General features: G+C 38.0%; 3 protein-coding genes across 3 annotated transcripts; 1 reads left to right on the forward strand and 2 right to left on the reverse strand.

The window, feature by feature from the left end:
- Positions 1 to 4,357, reverse strand: LOC145466105 (UPF0489 protein C5orf22-like). The gene is made up of 6 exons (XM_081449880.1): positions 3,897 to 4,357; positions 3,069 to 3,453; positions 2,843 to 2,905; positions 2,255 to 2,458; positions 1,720 to 1,850; positions 1 to 479 (listed from the first exon to the last, which is right to left on the reverse strand). The coding sequence occupies exons 1-6, from the start codon at positions 4,355 to 4,357 to the stop codon at positions 353 to 355; spliced, it is 1,371 nt and encodes a 456-aa protein (XP_081306006.1). The 3' UTR covers positions 1 to 352.
- On the forward strand, positions 4,337 to 24,690 carry LOC145466104 (aspartate aminotransferase, mitochondrial-like). Its single transcript, XM_081449879.1, has 15 exons — positions 4,337 to 4,586; positions 4,826 to 4,850; positions 5,356 to 5,550; positions 6,129 to 6,244; positions 17,546 to 17,702; positions 18,495 to 18,623; positions 18,761 to 18,820; positions 19,604 to 19,677; positions 20,292 to 20,379; positions 20,667 to 20,735; positions 21,567 to 21,602; positions 21,911 to 22,061; positions 22,684 to 22,926; positions 23,260 to 23,333; positions 24,082 to 24,690. Exons 1-15 carry the CDS (start codon positions 4,414 to 4,416, stop codon positions 24,202 to 24,204), a joined length of 1,713 nt encoding a protein of 570 aa, XP_081306005.1. The 5' UTR covers positions 4,337 to 4,413; the 3' UTR covers positions 24,205 to 24,690.
- LOC145466103 (uncharacterized) lies at positions 7,475 to 15,753 on the reverse strand. Its single transcript, XM_081449878.1, has 8 exons — positions 15,522 to 15,753; positions 15,189 to 15,348; positions 13,812 to 13,855; positions 12,325 to 13,403; positions 10,225 to 10,340; positions 9,905 to 10,049; positions 9,189 to 9,462; positions 7,475 to 8,489 (listed from the first exon to the last, which is right to left on the reverse strand). Exons 1-8 carry the CDS (start codon positions 15,539 to 15,541, stop codon positions 8,303 to 8,305), a joined length of 2,025 nt encoding a protein of 674 aa, XP_081306004.1. The 5' UTR covers positions 15,542 to 15,753; the 3' UTR covers positions 7,475 to 8,302.
- Positions 24,691 to 25,452: the final 762 nt, after the last annotated feature.

A 25,452-nucleotide genomic window follows, 5' to 3' on the forward strand; every position in this document is an offset into this window, starting at 1 on the left:
TTAAAGAACTTTATTCCCAACTGAAAAAAAAACCTGCAATCTTTTAGGAAGACTCCAATATACAAAGAAATTAAAAAACAAAAACAAAAACAGAACAAAAAAAAAGGGCGAAGGAAAAGGAATTTGGTGTTGCGCGACGTAGATTTTTTATTTGACAAATTAACGGATTCTCATTCAAACACTTTTTACAATTCTTTATTGTCGTTTAACTTAACGTACCTACTACGATACATGCTGGGTTTACAACCGCTCAAACGTTAAAAACTTATTTTAGTCTACAACAATGTTTTAAGCCTTTCACTGGTGAAATTTTCTTGTTGATTTTGTTTCCTTCAGTCTCGAGCCTTGTAGGTTATTCGCCAGTGTCATAGCATTTGTTGATCGATATGTTCTCTCCATAACAAGTACGAATAACTTGGAGAAGAGAAGACTGAATGTGTTCCACTTGATCTGGAGGCGTATACTCATCATATGATGACCTAAGAAAAAAGACATTTATTTCATTAAAAAGTCACTTGTGGGGAAAGATGTCTCTTCCATAGGTTTTAATCATAGTTTAGTGGTTTTCATTTGAGTGTCGAAAAGTAATTGGTTTTGCACTTATTATGCTACACGACTGGCTCAAAAATATTCGCGCCAATTTTTCATCCAATCAGAAGTAAAACCAAAGCCTATCGTGACTCGCTTGCACATATTTTCCCGCGCTTCGCGTCAGCTAGTTTGAGTTTTAATAATAATAACATAATTCAGTGGCGGTTGTAGGGAGGGGGCCGCCCTTATTTTGGGTAAAAAAAAATCGTAGAAGGAAGGAAAGCCGGCAGGGCAAACAAAAGCGTCCCCCCTCCCCCCATACCCTTAGCTCAAGCTCTGGATCCGCCACTGGTATTTACATTTTTGTTAATGGTTCACTGTATTGTCTGCCTCCTTTGTCATTGGCTAGCGTGATAGCTTTCGATTTGGTTTTATGACACTCAACTGAAACCTGCTCTATTATATTGTTGGTTGCTAACTTAAAGTTTCAGGTTTAGAATTTAGTTTATAATTGGTCTAAAAGCTGCTAAAAGATTGGAATTTCAAACTTTTCGTGCATCCACAGGGCTCAAAAAAACTTGAATTCCAGCTTGCTCTTCGGGCAAGCAGCTCTCAAATGTCACTAGCCCTGGGCAAGTCTTAAATTACTTCTTTTTTATTTAGCTGGCAAACAGCCTTGCCTATCGGGCAAGTGAGAGTAAAAAGTTACTTGCCCTGCGGGCAAATCTACTTGCTCTGGACAACCAGACGGCACTTTTTTTGAGCCCTGATCCACAGACGCTGGTATTCTCTCCACTTTTTGCTGCTTTGATAGCATTTGTTCATAAATAAAATTTGCAGATTTGAATTGTGAAAACAAGGCTCAGGGGTGAAATAAACTAGTCTTCCATAGCAAAAATGTATGCACAAGTAACAGGGACAATAACTTAAGTACATATAAATAAGGAAAACCAATAAATGTAAAACATGATGCACAGACAACAATTTACAAAACTGAATGTAAATGTAACTAAGGTTGCTTCTGGTTTTGCTGAGATTTTCCTGCCCTACTTTGAACAAGGGGCTCCAAGATATTAGATCTGACATAAAATACTGTAAATATTTCAAATTAATTTGGCCTTTTTCGTTATATTACTGCACATCTCTATATATCTCTGTAGGCACAAAAGAAAGGCAACTGCAACATACCTAGCTGTAGTGATAAGGGTAGGTTTTGGAAGAGATTTCAATAATGTTGCCATGGAATCCATCAAGCTGTCAATCATTTCAAAGGAACTCACATGATGAGGAATCTCTGACGACATTCCAGAAAAGTGCAACTACAATATTGTTAAAAGAGGAAAAAGCATTTTAATCCAATATTTTCCATGATGCCAGTATAATACATTACACACAAATACAAAATGAAAACAATGCAGATGTCCAGAGAACCAGACTGAAGTCGTGTCTACTGTCCTAACAACCTGCAATAAGCCACTGACCTGATATGGCAGCACAGGTTTTTGGATGAATTTGGACTGATCCCACCTTTTTGGTAAGATTTGTATATTTTGGCCAACCTGTTTCACTGTGCTCCAAAATTATATCATGAACCATAGCTTGACCAAACTTGCCTGATAGGCTGACAAAGTGCTCATACTTGGAATGTAGACTGGGTACTTAATATAGAATGATTTATTACAATTATTTCAAATTTTAAAAAAGAAAACAATGTATTAAGTACCATTTCACAGTCAACCTTTTCCTTTTTGCGTAGTTTAATCTTTTCTGTTACTCTCACAAGATCTTGATTGAGACAGTTACAGTCTGGTGGAATTTCACTAAATAACGTTGTATTGTTGACCAAAGCCTGTTCTTGAAGATATGCATACGTGGCCTCAATTTTGTCCACTTGCGCTTTGCGTAACTTTAAGCAGTTGTCCAAGTCCTGGAGAGTCAAAAGGTAATTTTTACAGACTTAGTTACGCATTCTGGAATTTTATTAGGTCTAAGTTCATAATACCATCAAACAGAACAAATTATTTCAAACTTAATAATCATTAAAATCCTATTATGTACATTTCTTTTACAACTGATGATTGCTTTTTATTCTAGCTAAAAGAAACATGTAGATTTTATTAATAAACAATCAAGTGATTTCTCGTATTGAATCCTTACCCTCAGTTTAAAGTAAACAGCCAGCAGTAAATATAATTAAAAAATAAATGATGTCATTTTTTGAAATAAGTAAGTACAAAGCCTTTTTCTACTGTATCTCATTTAGAAATAACACTAACTAAAGTCTTCTTACTACAACTGTAAATATTATTACCTTTTTACTTGTTGATAAAGGTTCATCAAATCTATAGATATTTCTAAGAGACTTGAACTCCTCCTGAAATGAAAAGTGCTAAAATTTCAAATTTTATCATCATTAATTAATAAAATAATACATCTCCAAGAACACTGGCATCAACTAAATTTACACAAAATGTATTCAATTACCAAATGGTAAGTACATAACATGGGATTTGTTGAAACATCTACATTTTTCTTACCTCTGTATAAAGCAGTTTAAATGGATTTTGGGTTGAGAAAAAGTCCATGTCAATATCCAGAATAAATTTATTTTCTTGAGAAATTATGTCCAAGAGTAGTGATGATCCAGACATTATGCCTGGTAAGTTTGCACTAAACTTGCAACTTTCCTGATCCATAAAATTACATGCAATTTTACTATCATCATCCTTTGTGTCCAGTTCTTTTGGGTTTTTACTGACTGTAGCCTGAGAAACTGATTCATCAAAATTAATGTTTTCATTGATTTTCACCAATCCAGATTTGAGAGTAAATACAATAAGTTCCAAGTCTTTGCAGTTTTCTAGTGATTCCTCATCTGCATAAAGTAGTTCTTCTACAAAATATGTCTCAGAGCATGTGACCCTAAAAGAAAGAATAATATTAGGTAAGCCAGGAGAGCACTCTATATCAGCCATTCTACACTGAGTAAGACGAGGTATGAATATTACAAGACATTTTATTAGCACAAAATTAATAAAAATTATGAGTGTGTATAACACTTGCCTCAGTACCCCATTCTATTCAGTGGAAAGTTCTATAATACAGCTGAGTATTTTCATCTGTCGGTGTTTTTCCCTTTTTATGTCAAAAAATGGGGAAAATAAAACTGACTACTAAAAAATCCAAGCAAACTGTAAAACTTTCCCTATTTAGAACCTACATGTACCATTATTTTCGGCATGGTTGTCAAAATTTCATTCTAAGAAGCTGTGGTTATTTCTCACTCTATTTTTAACCAGAGTGTTTCAACCTAAATAGTGACTACAGCAGATACATCTCGTATTCGCGCTTAATTCACTACGTACCTAACAAAACCAGTTTCCTTGTGTTTGCCAACCTTGAAGTTGAATACACCGTCCTTAATTTGATCCGACCAAGGTGGCTTGACCCATATAACTTTATTAACATGTCCAGCATAGACTGCGGGTAGAATCCAGTCTGCAATACTAATCTCCTCATACAAAGTTTCTTGCTCAAATACGGTGTTTGCCTTCATCTTCACAGGAACAGTAAGGTCGGGATGTGAATCAAAATGAAGAAGTGTTAATCCTTCGAATGCGATATACCTTGATCCAATAGCTCTATGGATATAGTAAAGGACTTCATCGTGATTTTCGCATATCCATATTGGCACTTTATCGTATTTCCGCAGCTCAAACTTAGCTCTTTTCTTCTCGGGAAAGTCGTGCACCTTGTCCGCCATTTTGAAATACAAATGCCTGGTCGCAATGCCTCCAGACGCGGCTGCCCAGCGAACGCAACCCATACATTTGGGATATTACAGAGAAGCTAACACGACAAACTGACCCAACTTTTGAAGGAATGAGCTTGTTGCTGCGACCCAGGCTGTTAGTTAATGTTGCCATTAACTCCTTCCCTACTACTGTATTGAAGAATTTCGACGTCCATGTTATTCCTCAAAGGATATTTTCTTCGCTATCCATACCAAAGTACAAAGACAAGTTTTCCATCGGAGCAAGAAAGAGGAAATCAAAGTAAGCGACTGGGACTGGTTTTCGCTGCCATCAATCATAATTATTACGACGGGATCACAACCTACACTGTAATTATGGAAGCCTATAGACATTACCCCTTGAACCAGTTGGAGTAAAATTTTGCTTCCTGCGAGGTCTGCCTACTGTGGATGATACATGTAGACTGCAGCGTGTTATTGAAGGGTGCAGTAAATTATATTGTGAAATATCCGTATTAATCTTTTATTTTACATTTTCAGGAAAAATCCAGGCCCAGTGAGGAAGGTAATATATCTATTTAAGTAATTTAAATATTCATATAACTGTAAAATGCACTCGATTTTTATGCTCTTTCAGACTGTATAATATTTTAAAGCCACCTTACTTGATTAGCATGTTAGGAAATTTGAGGAGACTGCCATTGTTCCCTGGGTACCAGGGTTTTTTTCTTTACCATGCATGAAAAGCTTCTGGCACCCTGAGGGTACCTGTTTGTGTGTCTTGCACATCTTCATGTTGATTGCCAATTACTAGCACTGTCCTCATTACATTTACTTTATTTTTATGCCAATAAACCATCCATGGCCAAAACCCCCCAAAATGCCATTTTCATTAATGAAAACAAAACTGCAAATTATATTTATTGCTTTGAGTGGCTTAAAATATACACTGTACATCAATTTCGTGCCATGCAGTGTGGAGGGAAACTCCTATATTATCTTGAAGAGCTGATGGCATAGACCTCATGCCTCTGATCATCTCTTTGTTCTATTTTCGTTATCACTTGCAGCCGTCTTGGAAGCAATCAGAAGTTTTTCAGTTAGATCCCTTGACAGGAGAGGATGGTCCTGATATCCAAGACACCATAAAACAACATGCTGTATCAGACACATTGCTTGGGGTGGTTCAAGATGTTCTTAACGGTCCTGAGCTAAACCCTATTCTAAGCCCTGTTATCGGAGATTATCAAGTGGACGTTGCACAGGTACTCGATGTTTTGACATACAGTGTATAATTATTATGTTAGCCATGATAATTGTCATGCTCACCAGTGCAGGTGGCATTTTGTGAATGTTATTTTGAAGATATTTGATGTGGGTCTTCAAATTGTTTGGCACACTAGCGAACAATCATTGCCCTTGGGAAAGAATGGCGAGGGGATGAGGTAGTACGTGGCATAAATTATTTGGGTGAAGATTACCAACTGTTATTTAGTGATTTGTAATTTTGGACTAAGCCGTGGGTTTGTTAACTTTCAAGTTCTGTGAAGTTTTTTTTGTGGGTTTGTCAGTTGATGATTTGGCATAATATTTCAGCTATGCTCAGTTTTTCTTATATTTAAAGTGAGGTCTAATACCAGATCTAAATGTTCCATATTGTGATGTAAATCTTTAGAAATGTAAAATTCAATCAGCTGGTGAGAAACCAACCAATCAGCTTACACAGATCCCTTTTGAGGCATTTCATCAATACTGAGTATTGTTCACAGACAGATCAAAATTTTGGACAGTGAAAATAGGTGCTAGTTTGCTAACAAGACCGTCTAACTGTTTTCATTTATAGGTGAAAGTAGCAAGAGACATAAACAGTGCAGTCATATTTTGGACAGTTCCAGATGAATTGAAAGGCAGTGAAGTAAAAGTGCAGAACTTCTTGACTGAAAACAGAGATCATATCAGGTAACTTGACACTTGTAAAAATGAATAGATACCCAAAAAGATTTCAAGCAGTTCCGCCAGTCAGACTGTCCTCCACAATGTAATAGTGCCAACAATGACACAAGTTTCCTGAAAAATTGGTCAGGAACATTTATTGAAGAATGAAGTTATTGATGACCCTGAGGTAATTTACAAATTCTTAATAAATTTCCCTTGATTGTGATTTGTCATAATGTTATTAGTTCAATCTGTACAGAATTCTGTTAGGGAACCCTTCCACAGTTTATTCAAGTTCTCATTCTTTATCATTTCTAGGAGGCTTCTTCCTGCCTACTCCTCCTTAGTTCGTTTTCCTCAGCTGGTTTTCATTCAGGACAAGAAAGTAGACTATGAAAAAGAAGTTGAAAGCCTCCTTCAAGAGGCCAAGAATTCATAGTAAATTTATGGTCACTCAAGACATGTAAAACTATTATAATTATGTCTGTATTATTAGATAGCTGATGAGAGATGTTCTAAGAAATGTCCAGTACAACTGTGTTGCCAACATTTGCTATGCAGAATTAATGAAAGGAATATGCCTCCACTTACTGGGGATGTTGTACATGCATGGCTTGTAGAGAAATGCTGGTCTGTAGGAAAATCCTCCACATTAACTCAATTATCATTCTGCAGCTCTTTCAGAGAAAGTGCCTTACATTGTAACTTACTTAATGTGTGAGTGACATTTGAACGACACTTTTATTCACCACTCTTTGTATTGACTGAAATGCAGAACATTCTGAAAACATGGTCACAAAAAGTGTCAAAAAAAGAAAAAGTTGAAACAAAGCAAAACTGTAGTAACATAACCTGCGCTCAGACCAAGTTTTTCACGCTCATTCTTGTTTTTACTAACTTCATAACAAATAATTTGTGTTAATTAAAAGTACATGTATTACTACGCAGAACCGTAATTTTAAAAAACGAATCCCAGCTGTAACCAAATATTATTAATATTTCTTTCTATTGCAGAATGGCCCTTTATATACTGTGGATGTGTCGTCTGTCTGTACAAAATTGGGTGTTTGGTTACACAAATGTCAGTAGCTAACAAAACATTAATTTTTATAACTACCAAATGAAATAAACTTCGACGTTGTGTTGGTCTGAAACTTCATATTTCCCGCAACCAAAAGAAAACAGTTCCCTTATGGAACCTAGTCCTTTACTTATTATTTAGGTGAAAAAAAAAAAAAAAAATAGAACAGGCCAGTCAGGTGGGAATGCCATTGCACAAAGCTACAAACCACTTCTTCCATATATTATGTAAAGTAATTTCAAAACTTAACACAATGCAAAAATAATGTTTGATGTGTAACTCAAACAAAGATCTACAGTGTATTGGTGTGAAGAAACCGGGTGAAAAATAACCTCTGGACCTTTTTATTGATGTCATGAATGCAATGTCTACTGTAAATTTGTGTCTTTTTCATAAAAACAAACAAAAAAACCCCTTGGTCCATAGATTAATTTACCATTCCAAATTAAGTAAATATGCAAAAGGTTGGTGACATTAGTAAGATGGTCCATTACTGCCTTTTCTCTTGCTTCCTATTAATCTTGCCAAAAATCCTATTTCCTTATCTCTTGCCTTTTGTAGACTTTATGTCCCTTTTTGGGAGTTACCTATCATAATAATATACCTACCGAAAAAAAGAGTCATCAAACAAAACGATCTTCCTTTAGCATAATAACTGACCTACTGTTACAAATAAATGCAGGACGTAAGAAGGATTATTTTGTCCTATTGATAACTTTGTACACACCAACATAATTATTGAATGCTAATTGACAGCTGTCATCTGTCAGTCCACTAATTGCCCATACTGTTGTTGGCCCTGTTTGCTAATGCACTATTCCATGAGCACTCACAAAATAGTAACTATTCACTTCATATTGAGTCTTGGCGCTACTTATGAGTAACATTTTAGTTTATGTCATAAGCCACTCTTTACCGTGACTTGTAATTGAAGATTAAATTGTAATTGTGTCCATCCACTGACAGTGCCTCATGCACTCCAACTTCATATTCATGGTCCTTCAGAGAATGGATCTCCTGTATGGACTGTCTTGATCATGAGAGAGCCAAAGATGTCGTTTAAGTTGGATGCTGGTTATAAACTTCTTCCCACAATCTTTACAGACAAATTTTTCATCACCTACATGCTGTCGAATATGCCGTCTCAAACCTTCTAGTTGTTCATATGTCTTTGGACACCACTGACATCTGAATAAATAAGAAAATTTAAAATATGTATATAATTATTACAGAATTACAAAAAGAGATTGTGCAATAAGATTATCATTATTTTTTAAAAACCCTTGATATTTTGGTTCTCAGCACAGACTTTGGTGTTTTGATAGTTTACCCGATGTGCCATCGCCTTGACAACAGAAATGGATATGAACAGGCCTTTTAAGTCAGGTTTTGTTCCTTTATAGAAAACGTAGTCGGCAAGTTAAATTTTTGTTATTTGCATACAGCAAACTTGTAACAATGCTTGATGTGTGCCTGGTGAAGTGTTGGGGAATCTAGGATGCATCATGCAGCTTTCTGACAGCCTGGGATTTATTCTCTACAGTGTAGATGTGCTTAAATTACTCCAGTATAAAGAGGCCAGGGATCCATATTTGCAGTCGTCCTTTTGTCTGTGATGAATTAAAAATTGTAGGGACGACCAAAACAGTATGGAAACTCGTCCGTGCCCTAGACGCCTTCAGTTTGACTCTACCAAAAAAAAAATTTTCTTATCAGTTCCCTGCATTCTGACCACTTGTTATCCATTTGAAACTTTTGGATAACAGAGAAAGATTTGCAGCTTTCTTTCACCATGACGATAAAATTGTCATTTTGGTCCGCCATCTTGAGAGGTAATACATGTACATGTACACAAAGGTCTTTTGAACACGACTACCATGTACTCACTCATATGGTTTTTTCTTGGCCTGTTTATGGATGTGCATGTGTCTCTTCAAGTAGACAGCATTGATAAACTCCTTGGAACACAAGTCACATGTAACCACAGACTCCCGGGTATGCAGCAGTCTGTGTGCCTTCAAGTTATCTCGACGTGTGAAGGCTGAACCACAATCATCACAAATGAACTTCTTCTCATTTCTGTGCCCTGCCATGTGCCGTTTGAGGTCTGCACTTTTGACAAACGCTCTGTCGCACTCTGTACACTTGTGTCGTTTGTCTCCTGATGAAAAGAGACAACACAATACATTAAGTTCAATGAAATGGTAGTTGGTAACCTACAGAGATTGATGCTAACAACAGTGCATGCACTCATGAAACCTCTTAAAACAACCATGAAAGGAATGGAATATATCAAACATGAAAGACCGTGTTTGACCACATTTCCAAACACCAAGAAGAGAGTTGACAATACGACACGAAGTGGGGTATTTTTGACGAATTTCGAGGTGTTTGGAAATGTGGTCGAAAACTGTTTTGAGTGTTTGATAAATATTCTCAATCAAAACTAAAACTAAGGAGAAAACAGAGAAATAAAATCATAAAAATCTATGCTAATTAACATCAGATATCGAAACACCATCACAGTCATGATTTCCTTTGTTTAAACTCGATGAATTATTTATGAGTTTGAGAAGATTACATCAAAGTTATCTGATTCTCACCAATATGATACTTGATGTGTGACTTAATACAACCCTTGGTTCTGAACTCCTTTCCACAGAACTCGCACTTGTATTGTTTGACTTCTACATGAATAGCCTTGTGGATGGTTAATTCACCAGCAGTTCTAAATCCTTTCTGACACTCCTGAAAGGAATAGAAGACATGAGAATTATTTTTATTACTTTTCTCTGCAGATCTATTAAAGGATAAAAATTAGTTTCCACTTTAGTTAGTTATCCAGCACTTCCTCATCAACAAGCAATGAATATAGAAATAAGTACATATGTAAGATTGTGAGTTGCATATGCAATCTGATTACCTCACAGCTGAAAGGCCTGGACTCTTGATGACTGGTTAGGTGCCGTCTGAGGTCATTGCCTGAGTAAAATTTCTTTTCACATTTGTCACATCCAAATCGTCTCACCCTTGCAGAGACTTAAAACAAGATGAAAACAATTTAGTCATACACTGTACATATACATTGTACACTGAAGATCAGTTTGTCTACAAGTCAACTAACAAAATGGCAATTTCACAACAACATTGACATTGTTCTAAATGTTACAAATTGCAAGTTGAAGGTGTATGTGGAATAATGCCCCAAGTGACTTTTGGAAAATTTTGAGGCGGACAGGATTTAATTACCTACCAGCAATTTTCACAATTTACTCTGGTTTTAGTTATTGTCTCAAAAGAACTAGTACAGTAATTATTACTGTTCTTTTCAGACAATAATGAAGACAAGTAGGGTAAAGTATATGATTACTGAGAGGTATTTCATTGAATACTGGTTACCTCAATGTTTTCCAAAGTCACTTAGGACTTTATTCCACACACCCCTTCAACTTCTAGATGTACTTAACATAACATAGAGTATGAGCTTGAGATTTCTATTGTGTCACAGTCATGCATAGAAATTGAGAGCATTCATTTTAATCTACATGTAATTGTTTTAGTATAAATGTACTATTTGTTATCGAACTTAAGCTAAATCCTCCTTACAGACACTTTGAAAATGCAAAGAAGCCACTGCTATTTTGTTAACAATCATGCAATGCTGGATTACTCACAATCTACAATAGAATACATGTACATAGTGGAGGAGGGCATCGAGGTATTAGAAACTGCAAAACCAAAGAAAAAATGATCCAAAACTGCAAAAAAATTCGCCCAAAACCAAAAACCGCATACAAAACCATCAAAAACCAATACAATGGTGACAAGTGGGGCATACAGAGCAAACTACATTAACACTAATTTTATCAAAGTATTTGTCAATGTCATGGACTTGTCTGAAGCCTTCATATCTTTTAGCTTCTGCAGGCTTCTCTCTTCCCTTTTCACTTTAAATCTAAACATGTTTCTTGCTGCCTTTCCCCTCCTCGTAAAAAAACTCAGTACAATCCACAATTGCTTCTTCCATTACTGGCGCAGGAGGCACGTTGGAAACAGACCAAATGATCGCCCTGGTCTGCGAGGTCAAAGCTTTGGGCATCATTTGAGACGAGTGATCCCCTACCGTGACATTTAGTTTGTCACACATCCCTCTCAATAACTTTGGCGTTTCACGGCTATGCGACATAAATTACTGCTCAAATCGAAGAGAAACCAGAACCCAAATAGGACAAAATAGGAAAAACCAAAAACCACATTGGATACCAAAACCGAAAAACCGCTAGTGTTTTATACGAAAACCAAAAACCAGATGCTAAAAAATGAAAAATCTGTAAACCGCAGTGGACACCAAAACTGAAAAAACCGAAGTCTTTTGGCATAAAAACTGAAAAACCGATCTAAAAAATAGCCAAAATTGCAAAACCGAAAATCCCAATGCCCCCCTCATAGTGAGTAGCATAGCAAATCAAAGAATGATATTTGTGATAGAACATTATTAGATTTATAATAAAGACCAGAAGATCCTCTCACTGTATGCATTTAGTGGTTTAACAACAAGGCGGGAACTTAATAGATTTGAACTTGAGCAGCTAAAATGTAACTACTCTGTCTTGATTTTTAGTTGCTTACTGTGCATGTACATTGTATGAAAGAGAAACTGCACACTTTCACCTATCAGCCCTGAAATATACCAGTACTATGGGAAATATACTAATGTGGTACTGTAGCTTGTACATAAAAAATACAGGTTAGCTTAAGATTTTTTGGTGCAGTACAAAGCATGATACACAAGGCTTACGGTAAATCACGTAAAACATTACTGAACAATGCAGTACAGGGAAGATGAAATACCCAAGTGTGCACCATGCTTTGTGTAGACACACTACATGTAATTGTACATGTACATGTACCATAAAAACCCCATTAAACCACAACAAAAAATTAATTCTGAATCAATATGATAAAAAAATATTGCAAAACAAACATAGGGCTTCATGGGACATACAGTAATTGTAGAACAAACCTGGCTTTTTAACAGTTTTGTTTGTACCAGAATTTTCTAGAGGTTCCTCCACAGAGGAATCTTCCTCACAATCCAGCTTTCTTTCACTGACGATGAAGATCTCTGGGTCTGCCCCTGTCTGAGTCATTACCTCTCTGATTGTTAAACCTTTTCTTTTATAAATCAGCTTTGGTCCAAGAGCATCACGACTTGCTTCTGCACTGACATTTCCTGTACCAGCAACTCCTGCCCGTGCTTCTTCCAAAAAGGACCGTAAATCAGCAAAGCCCTGATTCTGCATAATCTGTGAAGTCTGTACTGTTACTGACTGTGACACATTGTCGATGGGCACATTCTCTCCAGTTGCTACTGACTGCGTTATGACTACATTTTGAGAAACCTGAGGCAGTGCGCTAAATGAGTGATCAACGGGCAAAGTTCCTTGTGATAGGCCAGACTGCAAATTGCAACTAGCATTGGGTGGAATAAAACCACCCCCAGAAACCGCCAACTCTGTTGCATTCTGAGGTAGCTGCTGGTTATCATTTTGTACAGGATTTGTTTGAAACTGAGCAAGTTCCATGGCCTTCTCGATGACTCCTCCACTGGATGCAGAATCTTGTGGCACAACATTCAGAGTAACAGGCTGTGTACTAAAGAACACTGCATTTCCAAAAGGTGCAGAGGACCCCACGTTAGTCATGCCTGGTAGCTCTCCCATAGCAGGCATGCCTGGTGATCCAACAAAAAATACAAGTGCTGGTTGACCTCCACCAGGTAACTGCAGGACATGTGGTGTCATTAAAGGCATCTGAATTGGGTTTCCTTGGGAATCAACGTTCATCAGTACAGGCCCAGGCATCTGAGAAGCTGAAGTAATTCCTGCACTGGGTAGTTCATTTCTGTGATCAGAGCTAACTATTGTTACAGTGGAAGTGTCTGTGGACTGATCCATTGCAGTATCCATTGCTTCATCTAGATTTGTCAAATTTCTTTTTAGTTTTCTTTCTTTCCTTTTTCTCTTACTCAAGACAAAGTTGTAGAATTCTTTAACAGCATCAGAAGTCATCTTAGTTGGTTTGAACTTGCGTGATGCTTTGCTATGAAGCAAATACAACCAATCAGAACTTTAATACCTGAAGAAACAATAATGCTTAAAATTTTTCCAGAAGGAGCATGCCATACCTTGATAACCTGTAGCGGGTAAAATATTGATTTATAAAATTCAGTCCCAGTCAAACTCTACATTACTGAGATGCATCTAGAATTATAAAATTTATGTCCAAGTTAAATTAAAAAAGAACACAAAATTAATATCTTTTGCCGCAGAATTTGTATGAAAACTCATGATGGAACCTCTAAAAAGATGATTAATTTGAGACAATGTACATGTACATGTAAGCCTTGTACTTTCTTCTTCTTTTTTCTATCACTTTAAACATTCTGTAACGTCAATTCAAAGCGTTCTACATGTATTAAAAATAATGATTAAATAGTGTAAAACTCACCTCTTAGATGTGACAGCTTCAGTATTCATACTGTGCCCTGAGGTCTGCAATCAACAGTATGAAATAAAGAGTGATTTAATTTATAACTTAACCATATGAGGAAGTAGCAGATCCCATTAAAATAGTGCTCAATACACATATAGTGTAGAGCTGAGTATATGAGTAATAACGAAGAGGCAAGATTTGCTGTTACTCCGAGTTTCGTGCTTACGCACTCATCAGACAGTATTTAATGATAAGCATTCCTATCAACTAGATATATATACACGGTATTAAACAATAGGCTAATTGCTGGACTAGTTGCAACTAGTCCAGCAATTAGCCTATTGTTTAATACCGTGTATATATATCTAGTTGATAGGAATGCTTATCATTAAATACTGTCTGATGAGTGCGTAAGCACGAAACTCGGAGTAACAGCAAATCTTGCCTCTTCGTTATCACTCATAATTTATAACTTATAATTTAGTAACTGCAGGTCATTGCAATAAACAGATCCCTTTACAACAGGGAAAGCTGCAAATTTAGAGCCAGTTTTTGGATGGGCTTTTAAAAATTATCAGGATTAAATTTTATAAGGATACCCTTGAAAAATTACTCCATTCTGATTACCTAAGAGCAGTGCAGTCGAAGTGTAACACCAGAGGAGTGTGCATGACTGGAAAGCTGTATTTAACTGTTGGCCATCTGAGGTATTTCAAAGGCGGTCAAAGTTTGGCAAGGTTTTCTGAAGATAATTAGATGTTTTCCAAACACTTCTGAAGATCACCTGCACCCTCTGAAGATTTCAGAAGAGTTTTGTGGATCATCTGAAGATTGCTGAACATTATTTGTAAATCAGAAGCACTTGTAAATTTTTCAAAGAGTAAAATTGTACTCACTCTAGGGCCCATGCAATTTTGTTAGCCTCTGAAAGAATACACCTCGTTCTTCAAAGCACACCGGCACATGTAAATAAAGTGGCCGAGTATTCTGAAGTTGCTCCGATTTGCTCAAGAATGCACTCAAAATCATGTGATTACCTACACTAACGGTCAAGGACTAAGATACATGTATATGTGGATGTACAGAAGACTAATGTTTATATACCAAGAAGGATAGAGTAAATTTCCAAAATTACGCCCCAAAATACCTCCAATAGTCCTTACGTGTACCCCGATAAGAAGCATGTCACAAAGTCCTCTAAACAAAGAAAGCCCATGAGGCCTTTCTATGCATGATTTCGCATAACTGATTCATGTTTTTAAGTCAAGAAAATATAAATTTATAGAGCAGACTCACTACTGGACATTCTGATTCATCCCACAATACCGTTTCAAAGACTTTTCACAGTCTCACCAAAACAAGCGGAGGATACCTTTTGAATACTATACTCACGTAATTTTCTGTAGGTTGCCCTTTCAATGAAGACACGGCTAGATGCAATCGCGCCCGAGAGCGCTGTTTACTCTGCTGTGAAAGCCCTCCATCTGTCCCGGAAGATTTCGCAAATTTAAGACTTTGCAGCCCTTCTTCACCTAATTGGTCCTCTGATGTTCTAAGAAAGAAACACACGTCTACAGTAAACGAATAGCAGACCGCAAAACCTGCACAACAACAACTTCAATTCAAGAAGCTTGTTAGCCCAAAACGAAATGGGTGCGTGCACGCTACGGATAAGAAATGTCAGTTTGCTGATTCTATGGCCACAGCAAGACTAACTCGATGTACCTCTCCAGTTCCTCCATCATCGCAAAGCAAAAAGCGTCCAATACACCTCAATAATCAGCCGCTAAATTTCAATTTGTCGTTTCGACGATCTGACGACCGAAAAAAACAAGGCGTCTTCTCCGCAGCGAAGAGGATATCCCAGAATGCACTGTTGTCTGTGGGATTCTTTTATTTCGTGCTGCGCATGTCCCTTAGTGCACAGATTTGAGGGTTTGAATAAATTGTTCTAAGCCATGGCTTTTCCCCGGCTTGTTAGTCAGTTTTGGTTGAAATCTAATCCTGGGAAGGTCTGTCTTGTAGCATCATCTAGATCAAGGTTTGTAGAATGTCCGTCTTTTACTTTTCTGGTCGCAGATCTAAGGTGACGAAATGTTTTGTATTGTTTATTTTCTTCGCAAGGCAGCTGGTGCTACACCAGTAATCTTAGGCAGTTCCCAGCTTATTATCATAATAACTGATATCATTATAATAGTACCAAAAAGTTTTTTAAAAGTGTGCAGGGTGATGTTAAGACCATGGAAATATGTCTTCTGCCCTGCCACTAGTCTTTGAAACAAACAGACAATCTTTATACTGTCCATTTTATTTTTGGCTAATCATGAGGCCCGATATATACAGGATATGTTGGGGGGAAAATTATCGATATTTAGATCAGATATCCCGGGGTACTTAGTATGAAAATTGTTAATTTTTGCAATTGGAATAAACAGGATATGGTATAACTTGGCCAAAAGTCAGTGGGATGTGGGATACCCAAACCAGCCAATGGGGTCTCAACCTTGCAGTGTACATGTATATAAGCTTATACATGTACTTCAGCGCACTGCCATATATGGGCTATATGGGTATGTGCCGCTGTGAAGGGTATGGTTTTCAAGCAGTTTACTCTAGGATAGGGTGTATAAATCAGAGTGTTTGGGTCTAGAATAGGGTATCATTTTTCACAAAACTGACTAGTTGGTTGAAGATTTTATCTCGACTAAGGAAACCAGGAATTGCCACTCAAAAATGCAAAAAAATCAAATCAGCAAGTTTAAAATTATGCAAATCAGCCTCAACAGCGTCGATAGATGGGGGGATTTGGGGAGTTTACTCTAGTATAGGGTAACAAAATTCAGCTGAACTAGCTCTGGTATAGGCTAAGAGTTCCAGGGTCCCAGCGGCACATACCCACCCAGAAATTCCCAAAGAACCTCCCCTGGGCTTCAGCCCCACACCCTACCGCACTAAAATCATAGACAAAATCATAAAAATCCCACACCACTCATCACAAGAATTAATCGATACTTCAAGCTAGTAAATGATTAATGTGATCAACACTTACAATTTGCATTGTATATACTCATCTGTGCTTGTTTTCCTTGATGTCATACAAACAAATAAACCACTCAAGGTTCCAGTTTACTTTTTAGAGACAAGGTGTTCATAGTGAATTCCAATGGGTCAATAGATATGAGCATAGCAAATCATGCAATCATCAGATAGTTTAGCCCTTAAGTAGTAATTTGGTTCATGTACTGTAGACCATCTTATTGGGTTTAAAAAGTACAATATTTAGAGAGGAAGCCACCTCAGCCTTAGGTGGTTTTCGTGGGGGTCGTCTATCCTATTTGGTAATGTTGGTTTTTGAGGAGAGAGGAAATCTGGAGAGCCCGGAGAAAAACCCTTGGGGCAAGATGAGAACCAACAACAAAATCAACCCACATATCTTATGGCACTGGGCTGGAATTGAACCCGGGCCACACTGGTGGGGATGAGTGCTCTCACCACTGCACCATCCCTGCTCCCCCTGTTTACCTCAGTAGATCAGCACCATATTTATCGGGTGTAGCAACACTGTAGCAATACTCCTGCAGCTGAGTTGTTTAGGTAAAAATATGTTGCATCACGCCTCAGAAACTAGGACTGTTGAAGCACTGACTTGGCTGCTGTAATAAATGGAACTGAAAAACCTTACTTTATCATGGCAATAGTCATTATGAAAAAGGCCAGATGGTAATGCATTGATATTTTTCTTTTCTCAGCTCATGGTGGTCACAGGTTGAGCTTGGCCCTCCAGATGCCATTCTTGGGATAACAGAAGCTTACAAGAAAGATACAAACCCTAAGAAAATCAACCTTGGTGTTGGCGCTTATAGAGATGATGCTGGAAAACCTTATGTTCTGCCGTCAGTGAGAAAGGTGAGAATTTGGCCAGTTTGTGGTTGTTCATGCAGTTATTTGCACGTTAACATGAAAAAGTAATAATTTTTTTAATATTACACTCACGTCTGTTAGTAATAATAAATTGAACACTCAATTGCCATATTGCATTGAATGAGAATCATATTTTCTGCCCAAAATCCTATGCAAGCATGCAATATTATTACTTGACATTTTATTGTTTGCTAACTGTCCAAATTGATAATTAATTAAATGGATATTATTAAAATTAACAAGTCATTGGGATTGTACTGAGCGCAATATTTAGAGCAGGTAATTTATACAACTGGATCCTTGGTCAAGTTGGAGATAATTGGATAAAAAAATTCCTCCAATAGTCAAATTGTAAATAACTAAGATTTAAATTAACTGATCAAGGATAGTGCTGGTATTAACTGGTCTGGAGTAAACTGCTGTCACTGTACTCTTCATGCATTAAACTTCTAGGTTTCCCAAGTAAGACACACCTACAGGGAATCATGATAGCTAAGTTTTATTCATTAATTAAATGTTAGCGAGTTTTGGATACAACTGCCATGACTCATCTCAGGCACATCTCATAGTCTAGGGAACTGGACACTCAAGATATATTATATGAGGGTCAACCCAAAAACGCTTCTCGTCTTCAGTAAGCAAGGTTGCTGGCACATGCCTATCCCCGAGTGATTCACTTTGATGCACTGATGGGCCTTATACTGTATGTCATGTTGAAAAAGATTGCAGATGGGGACAAAGCTCACTTCTATTTTACATTGTGTAATTTTTAAACAGGCAGAAGAAAAATTACTGGCTAAGAATCAAGACAAAGAGTATGCTCCTATTCATGGTTTACCTGATTTCACTGTGCCTTCGGCAAAACTGGCTTTTGGAGAAGACAGTGAAGTGATCAAGAACAGCCTTGTATGTATTTGTTTCAAATTTGCGAGACTCTGAACTTTAGTACTATCTTCAGCTGATTGTCTCTATATTTCTTTGTATGTGGTATAATTGCATTACAGGTGTTTCTCCTTCAAGTTTCATTTGATTTTTTTCTCCAGAATGCATCAGCACAAGCTATCTCAGGCACTGGAGCTCTTCGGATTGGGACAGCATTCCTGGTTTGTTGAACTGTATTTTGTGCTTCATGTATTTTGAGCTGCTCCAATGCAGTGTTAGCCGTATAGTGTGATCTGAAATAAGGCATAAGCGTCCAAGCTGCCCGAAGTTTAGTAACTGACAGCTTTTTGGAGTTCTAAGAGATGCAGAGAGTCAAACTCTACCCATTATATATGGGTTATTGACCAAGCATGCAGTCAAGATGGCTGGACATTGGCCAAGGTATTTTTTTTTTGGATGTTTATGGACAAGATTAGATGAGATGGATGAGATGGGGTTGAGGTCCAGAGACATGCAAAAAAAAAATCCTTGGCCAATATCCAGCCATCTTGACCAAATAAGCTTTGTCAATAAAGGATTAATTATATGGCTTCAGGGTTTTTTTTTTTTTTTTTCATGTGGGAGACAGCATGTAATCCCAAGCAGACAAGAAAGCACCATCTTGCCCGCTTGAGTACCCAGTCACAGGAGAGGATTTGGTTCATCTTGCTGGCTCATGGAGCTACATGTAGCCATATGATAAGAAACAATGCTGAGACACTTGTGTGTAGTTAATAATGTTATGGGATACCATCTGTTTTTTTCTGTAACATCATTCCTGTCCAGTGATTTGCTGGTAGTCTTGTCGTTTATCCTGACCAGCGTGTGGAGATGTTAGGACTGTGATGGTGGTCATTTTAAAATTTTAGGACAAATGCAATTTGCATTATGCTTTGACATTCAAGATTGATAACTTTTAATTAACTCCATGTCATTGATGATAGCATCGTGTACTTCTTTCACAGAAAAGTTTCTTTCCTGGAAGCAAAGACGTTTGGTTACCCACCCCTTCCTGGGGAAACCACACACCCATTCTCAAGTATGTAACATGACAGTCTATCATACTCCATATCTCCATTTAAGACTAAGAAGTGAGTGAATTTCCTAGGAGGGGGGAGGAGGAAGGGGGAGTGGGGGTCAATGAGAGCATTTCCCCCCATGCCCTCCTTGCTTGTTTTCTCCACAACTGAACTGCCAATATTTGTGTGTGTGTAAGTGTGTTACCGACCGATAACTGTATAAATAATCTATGTAACTTAATGTCTGCCCATTCTTTTTAGCCCTTATGGTTATTTTGGGCAGGCAGTACTCTATACTAATTTAATGTTTATGGTAATTATTTTATAAATTGTGAGTACAAATAAATGGTTGTTGTTGTTGTTGTTGTTGTTGTTGTTGTTGTTGTTGTTCTCAGAGTTTAAAGTATTAAAAGAAAAATGGTTGGGCAGGAGAACAGCATATGGAACAAATGGAAACTTCAGTAGAACCTCACTATCTAGGACTTGATTATCTCAAACTCAAATCATTTTCCCTTGTATATACTTTTTCAGTCACTTACTACATGTACTAGCTATGCATGAACTCACCCTATTTACGGTATAAGAACTTAATTATCAGAGAAAGTAAAAGAGTGTTTTATTTTCTACTCTACAGGCATTCAGGACTTGGAGTAAAACAATACCGATACTATGACCCAGAGACTTGTGGCTTTGATTTCAAAGGCTGCTTGGAGGATATTGCAGTGAGCTAAATTTCAGTTTATTCTAGCTTTCCCTTTGGATGAGCAGCTGTCAAATTTTGCTTGTCCTGTGCCAAGTCTTAGTTTACTGTTTTATTTAGTTGGCAGTTGACTTGCCTGGGCGCTTGCCCATCAGGCAAGTAAGAATGAAAAGTTACTTGCTCAGCAGGAAAATCTACTTGTCCAGGATGACCAGGCAGCACTTTCTTCGTGTCAGATTGTGCACCTTTATAGACATTTTCCAGGGATGCAATGTTATTTAATTCTAATCAATAAATCTGTTTTCACAGAAAATTCCAGAGAATTCAGTGGTCTTGTTGCACGCATGTGCCCATAATCCAACAGGAGTGGATCCAAAGGTAAGAGAAATGTTAATGGATGAAGTATGTAGTACTTGTACTTACAATGTGTAAGTTCCAGGAAATACCCATACTCAGCCAGGAAAGGTCACTGAAAATTCTGAGGGGTAAGGAGGTTTCAAAAACCAGTTGGAAATTTCCTGAGGTGTGGCGGATGGGGTCAAACCATAAAACCTGTTGCTGAAGCATAGATGTTTTCTAGCAAAACACATATGTCATGGCATCATGATTTGCATGTTGAACCTCTCTCCTCTGCAGAGGCCTCTTACGTATTGCATTGACCGTAAATATTGGCAGTTCAGTTGTGGGGGAAAGAAGCAAGGAGGGCATGGGCGAAATGCTCTCACTGCCCCTCACTCCCACTTCCTCCTTCCCCCTCCTAGGAAGCCTCTGCTGAGGAAAGAGGTGTTGTGGACTGCAGAACAAGCAGTTCATTATTAGGCAATGACCAGGTCACAATGTGTTGTGTAGTTGGGCAAGATACAACACTGTACTTTACGCTCCATGGTTCTTCTAATACACAGGTTTATAAACAGGTACAGTCAAATGGCTATGGTAATCTTAATAAAATGCTGGGAATGGGGGTAACCCGCCAAGACATACATGTCACATCCAATCAGGGAGGAGTAGCTAGTGCAATAATCATGGTTATGTCATGGTGTGGAAACCAGGACTGACTGGTTGTTTGAGCCACCTGTCTTTCACCTGAAGGGAGACACAGCATTACTTTGACATGCCAAAGCCTTACTAAGAATCTTGCTGTCACTCTGTCTAAAGGATATGGTTTAGGTTACATGAAAGTCAAAGTTTACGTTTCTTTTTTGTCTTTAGGAGGAAGAATGGAAAGAGCTATCACAAATCATAAAGGTATTGTGAGTCTTAAAGTACACTTAAAAAATGGGTTATGCCATTTTCATTGGACAACCAATTTAACAAGTTCGACTTTCAGTATACTTTTATGTAATTTTGTTATCTTAGCCACAAAGGAGTGCAAAATGAATGTAGAAAACAATGCAATTTAACTGTAGGTCAAAACCTCAAAACTTCTTACAAAGTGTTAAAAATTCTAATGATCACATAAGATGTAACTGAAAACAAAATCCATCTATCAAGTAGAAATCATTAAATAATATGTACAATTTTGCATTCTCAAATGCTTGTTGTAATATTTCCAGGATCGTAAGCTGTTTCCGTATTTTGACATGGCGTACCAAGGTTTTGCTAGTGGCGATACTGATAAGGATGCATGGGCCCTGAGACACTTTGTTCAGGATGGGCATAAAGTACTAGTTGCTCAATCATTTGCAAAGAACATGGGCCTTTACGGTAAATAATGTGCTCTGCAGCAGTTTCTATCAGTCAAGAAAGTGACATATGTTTAAAGCAATACTTACATGTTAGTGGTGTTCCATGGCCCTAATGCTTTTCCTCATTGACATCATGCCTTAGAAACCTGTGTTAGCTTTGGAATCTAATTATTGAATAAGCCATTTCCGAGTTGCTTTTAACAGTACCTCTTTTTCAAAATGTGTCCTGGTGTACAACCTTTCATATCATTTGGAAGTGAATTTGATTTGTAAGACAATGAACTTACAAGAAAAACTCATTTCCAAGGCTTTGCACCAAGACACCTCTCGAAACCAAGGTAAAAAACTTCTAGGATTTCTTCTTTTGACCTTTGTGATTAAGTTACTTATTTTGCAAATGTGCCCAGCGTTGACACAGTCTTGAGAGTTCCAAAACCTGTAATTAGAGCCATCTCACTACTCCCTACTACTCCCTGCATCCCACTGGCATGCCTTTCACCCCTGAGTGATACTGTTTTCTTTGCCAATCTATGTTGACCTGTAGTTAAGCACACTTGCTAACTTCTTACTTAAAATCAGTAGTAAATCTACGTTCAGCAACAATTTATACTAATTTTTTACCTTATGATCTTGTTTATCAGGTGAGAGAGTTGGAATGATCACAGCTACCTGTGACTCTAAAGAGGAAGCAGAGCGAGTCCTGTCCCAAATCAAGATACTGATCCGCCCACTCTACTCCAACCCTCCAATCCACGGTGCTCGTATTGCAGGGATGGTGTTAACCGACCCAGAACTTAGACCTCAGTGGGAGGTGGAAGTTAAGGGAATGGCTGATAGAATTATCTCCATGAGGCAACAACTTGTTGACAATTTAAAGAAAGAAGGTATATATAAATAACAGCTTTCGTTTGGCGCGAAAATATGCCCAGACATTGTTCTGTTTCGCTGTCAGAAACAGTTTTCCGAGAGCAAAGCTTGAGGGCAACTGTGAGCTTTGAAGGAACAGATAATGTCCGGGGACAAATATCCGAATATATTTGTTATCTCAAAAGGAGGCTATTGTGTTTATTATCCCTCAAAACGTTTTCGCGACACGCGGCTCTTTTGACAGTTGGGGAATATCTCTCGGATATTTTCTAGTTTAACTGTGGTATACTCAGTCACGTGGTGCATTTAGACCAATCACATCCATGTTCTGGTATTTCTTTCCTCGCCAGGTTCGTCCCATGACTGGTCGCACATCACAAATCAGATTGGAATGTTTTGTTTCACAGGGCTTAAAGCTGACCAGGTTAGTGCTCACTAGCTGCATCGAACGGATTTCTTTTCACGATTATGCAGTGTTTATTAAGTATTGACAGATGCCAAAACGAAAATAACGTGAGTTCACTACGAATTGCACGTCTATTTCTCATTTAATCAAAACTATAACAAAATTCTCGAACGTGATTGGCCATCAGCAGCCCGATTTGAGCATTAATTGGACGCGTCATGCTTGTAATTGGACAGTACGTGTCATTTTGCGCGCGCTGTGCACTTCGTTGAGTAAACTGCTGTGTTTTTCAGAATTCATATTCATGTACATATATCGCAAATTAATAAGAAATAAAATGCAAAGACCAAAAGGGGTTGCGCTAACGGGAAAGTATCCCATGCGAGGCGTAGCCCTAAATCTAAAAAGAAGAAAAAACTGTGCTGAAGTATTGACTTTTCACGCTGAAGCCTGGTTTTGAGGACGCCCACAACTCGAGCATAAAGACGCACTCGTGCGCAGAATAGATAATTGTCTTGTATTCGGTTTCGTACCTCGATACAGTAAAACAAGGTGGCGAATGATGTTTATGCTTATGCTTACAGCAGCGCGTTCTCACTTGACATAAGCACAAGCATAGGCAACACTCGTGGGCGTCCTGTCTACCGTTATGCTTATGCTTGTGCTTATGTCGTATAGAAAACCAGGCGTGACATCTATTTATGAAGTAATTATCGAGTGATGGTTTGTTGAATGTTAATGATTATTGATTGCATTTTTCCCTCAGGTTGATAGACTCACGAAAGAATTCTCGATCTATTTGACCAAGGACGGTCGGATTTCCATCGCCGGTGTGACATCCGGGAATGTTGCTTACCTGGCTCACGCAATGCATGAAGTATCCAAGTAATAGACTCGAGGAACAGTTCGACATCGTTAATGTGACGACTCCGGCCGGCGGGTTTTCTTCTGAAGATGTTGTTTTGTTTCTGTGCATCGTTTGAGTCAAACAGACTTCCTTAAGTAGATCTGATTAATACCCATCCTGTGATCTGACCTCGTATTTCTGTAGTTTATTGGTTTAATAAGGAGAGTGGATATTGGGAGAACAGTTAGCCCACGTAGCAATTGTTCCCGAACGAGCAAAGAGTTCTCGAATACTGGTCGCGAGAAAATTGGGTCGAGAGTTGAAAATTGACGAAGAGAGGGGTGTTGGCGCGGCCAGATTTTAATGATTATGTTAGTAGTTTGCCATATCCGCTGAAATTCTCACCTGAATAAGAAACGTGTTTTTGTAAGTGTAGAAACTACCATATATAAGAAAATGTTTAAGGGTATATATAACAAACAAACTCTGACCAGAAGTTTTGGTGTAATAAAACATTATTTACATACAGGGTTGAATAATTTGAATTTTTTTTTAAACGTCAGACTGTTGGTTAGCTAACATCCCTTGCAAAGGGACAGAGAGAGGGTCAGAATTGGACAAGGGATTACCAATTATAATGTTTTTAATATTCCTGGTCGATTCATGCTAACATGGAGGCTCTTTTAGATAACCGAAAGTGACTTTTTAGTGCGAGCACTGGGGTGACAGATAAGCAGACCTGGTAGGTAGTTAAGGTAAAGTCAGCTTACGAGCCAAGTGGCCCATCAGGCCGGCGATTTTCTCCGGTTTTTGCAGCATGAAGCGACTAGGTATATTTCTACTCCCTCCTGGATGGGATGCTAAGCCATCGCAGGGTTACCATAATGTTCGCCGGTACCCATTTGTACACCTGGGCGGAGACAGGTACTATGAGAGTAAAGTGTATTGCCCAAGAACACAACGCAATGTCCCCGGCCAAGGCTCGAACCCGGACCGCTCGATCCGAAGACGAGGGTACTAAACCAGGAGGCCACTGCGCCACCCGATATAAGTGACCTAAGGCCTATTTCGGCTAACAGACGCAAAGGCACAATAGAATAAAGGAGAAGCTTTATTTCGTATATTGATTTTTCAATCATTGTAAATCTCAACACCACTTCTACATAATTTCTTAAAATTCGTCGCAGGGCACCAAGGGAATCTGTAGCGGTTTTGTTGCGATACATTTATTTTTAGTAGAATTCTAGTATACTAATGCAAATGCTGCAATCTTATTGGCTGAGCTACTCG

Source organism: Orbicella franksi, chromosome 13 (genome assembly GCF_964199315.1).
Source record: "Orbicella franksi chromosome 13, jaOrbFran1.1, whole genome shotgun sequence".
Taxonomy (NCBI): Eukaryota; Metazoa; Cnidaria; class Anthozoa; order Scleractinia; family Merulinidae; genus Orbicella; species Orbicella franksi.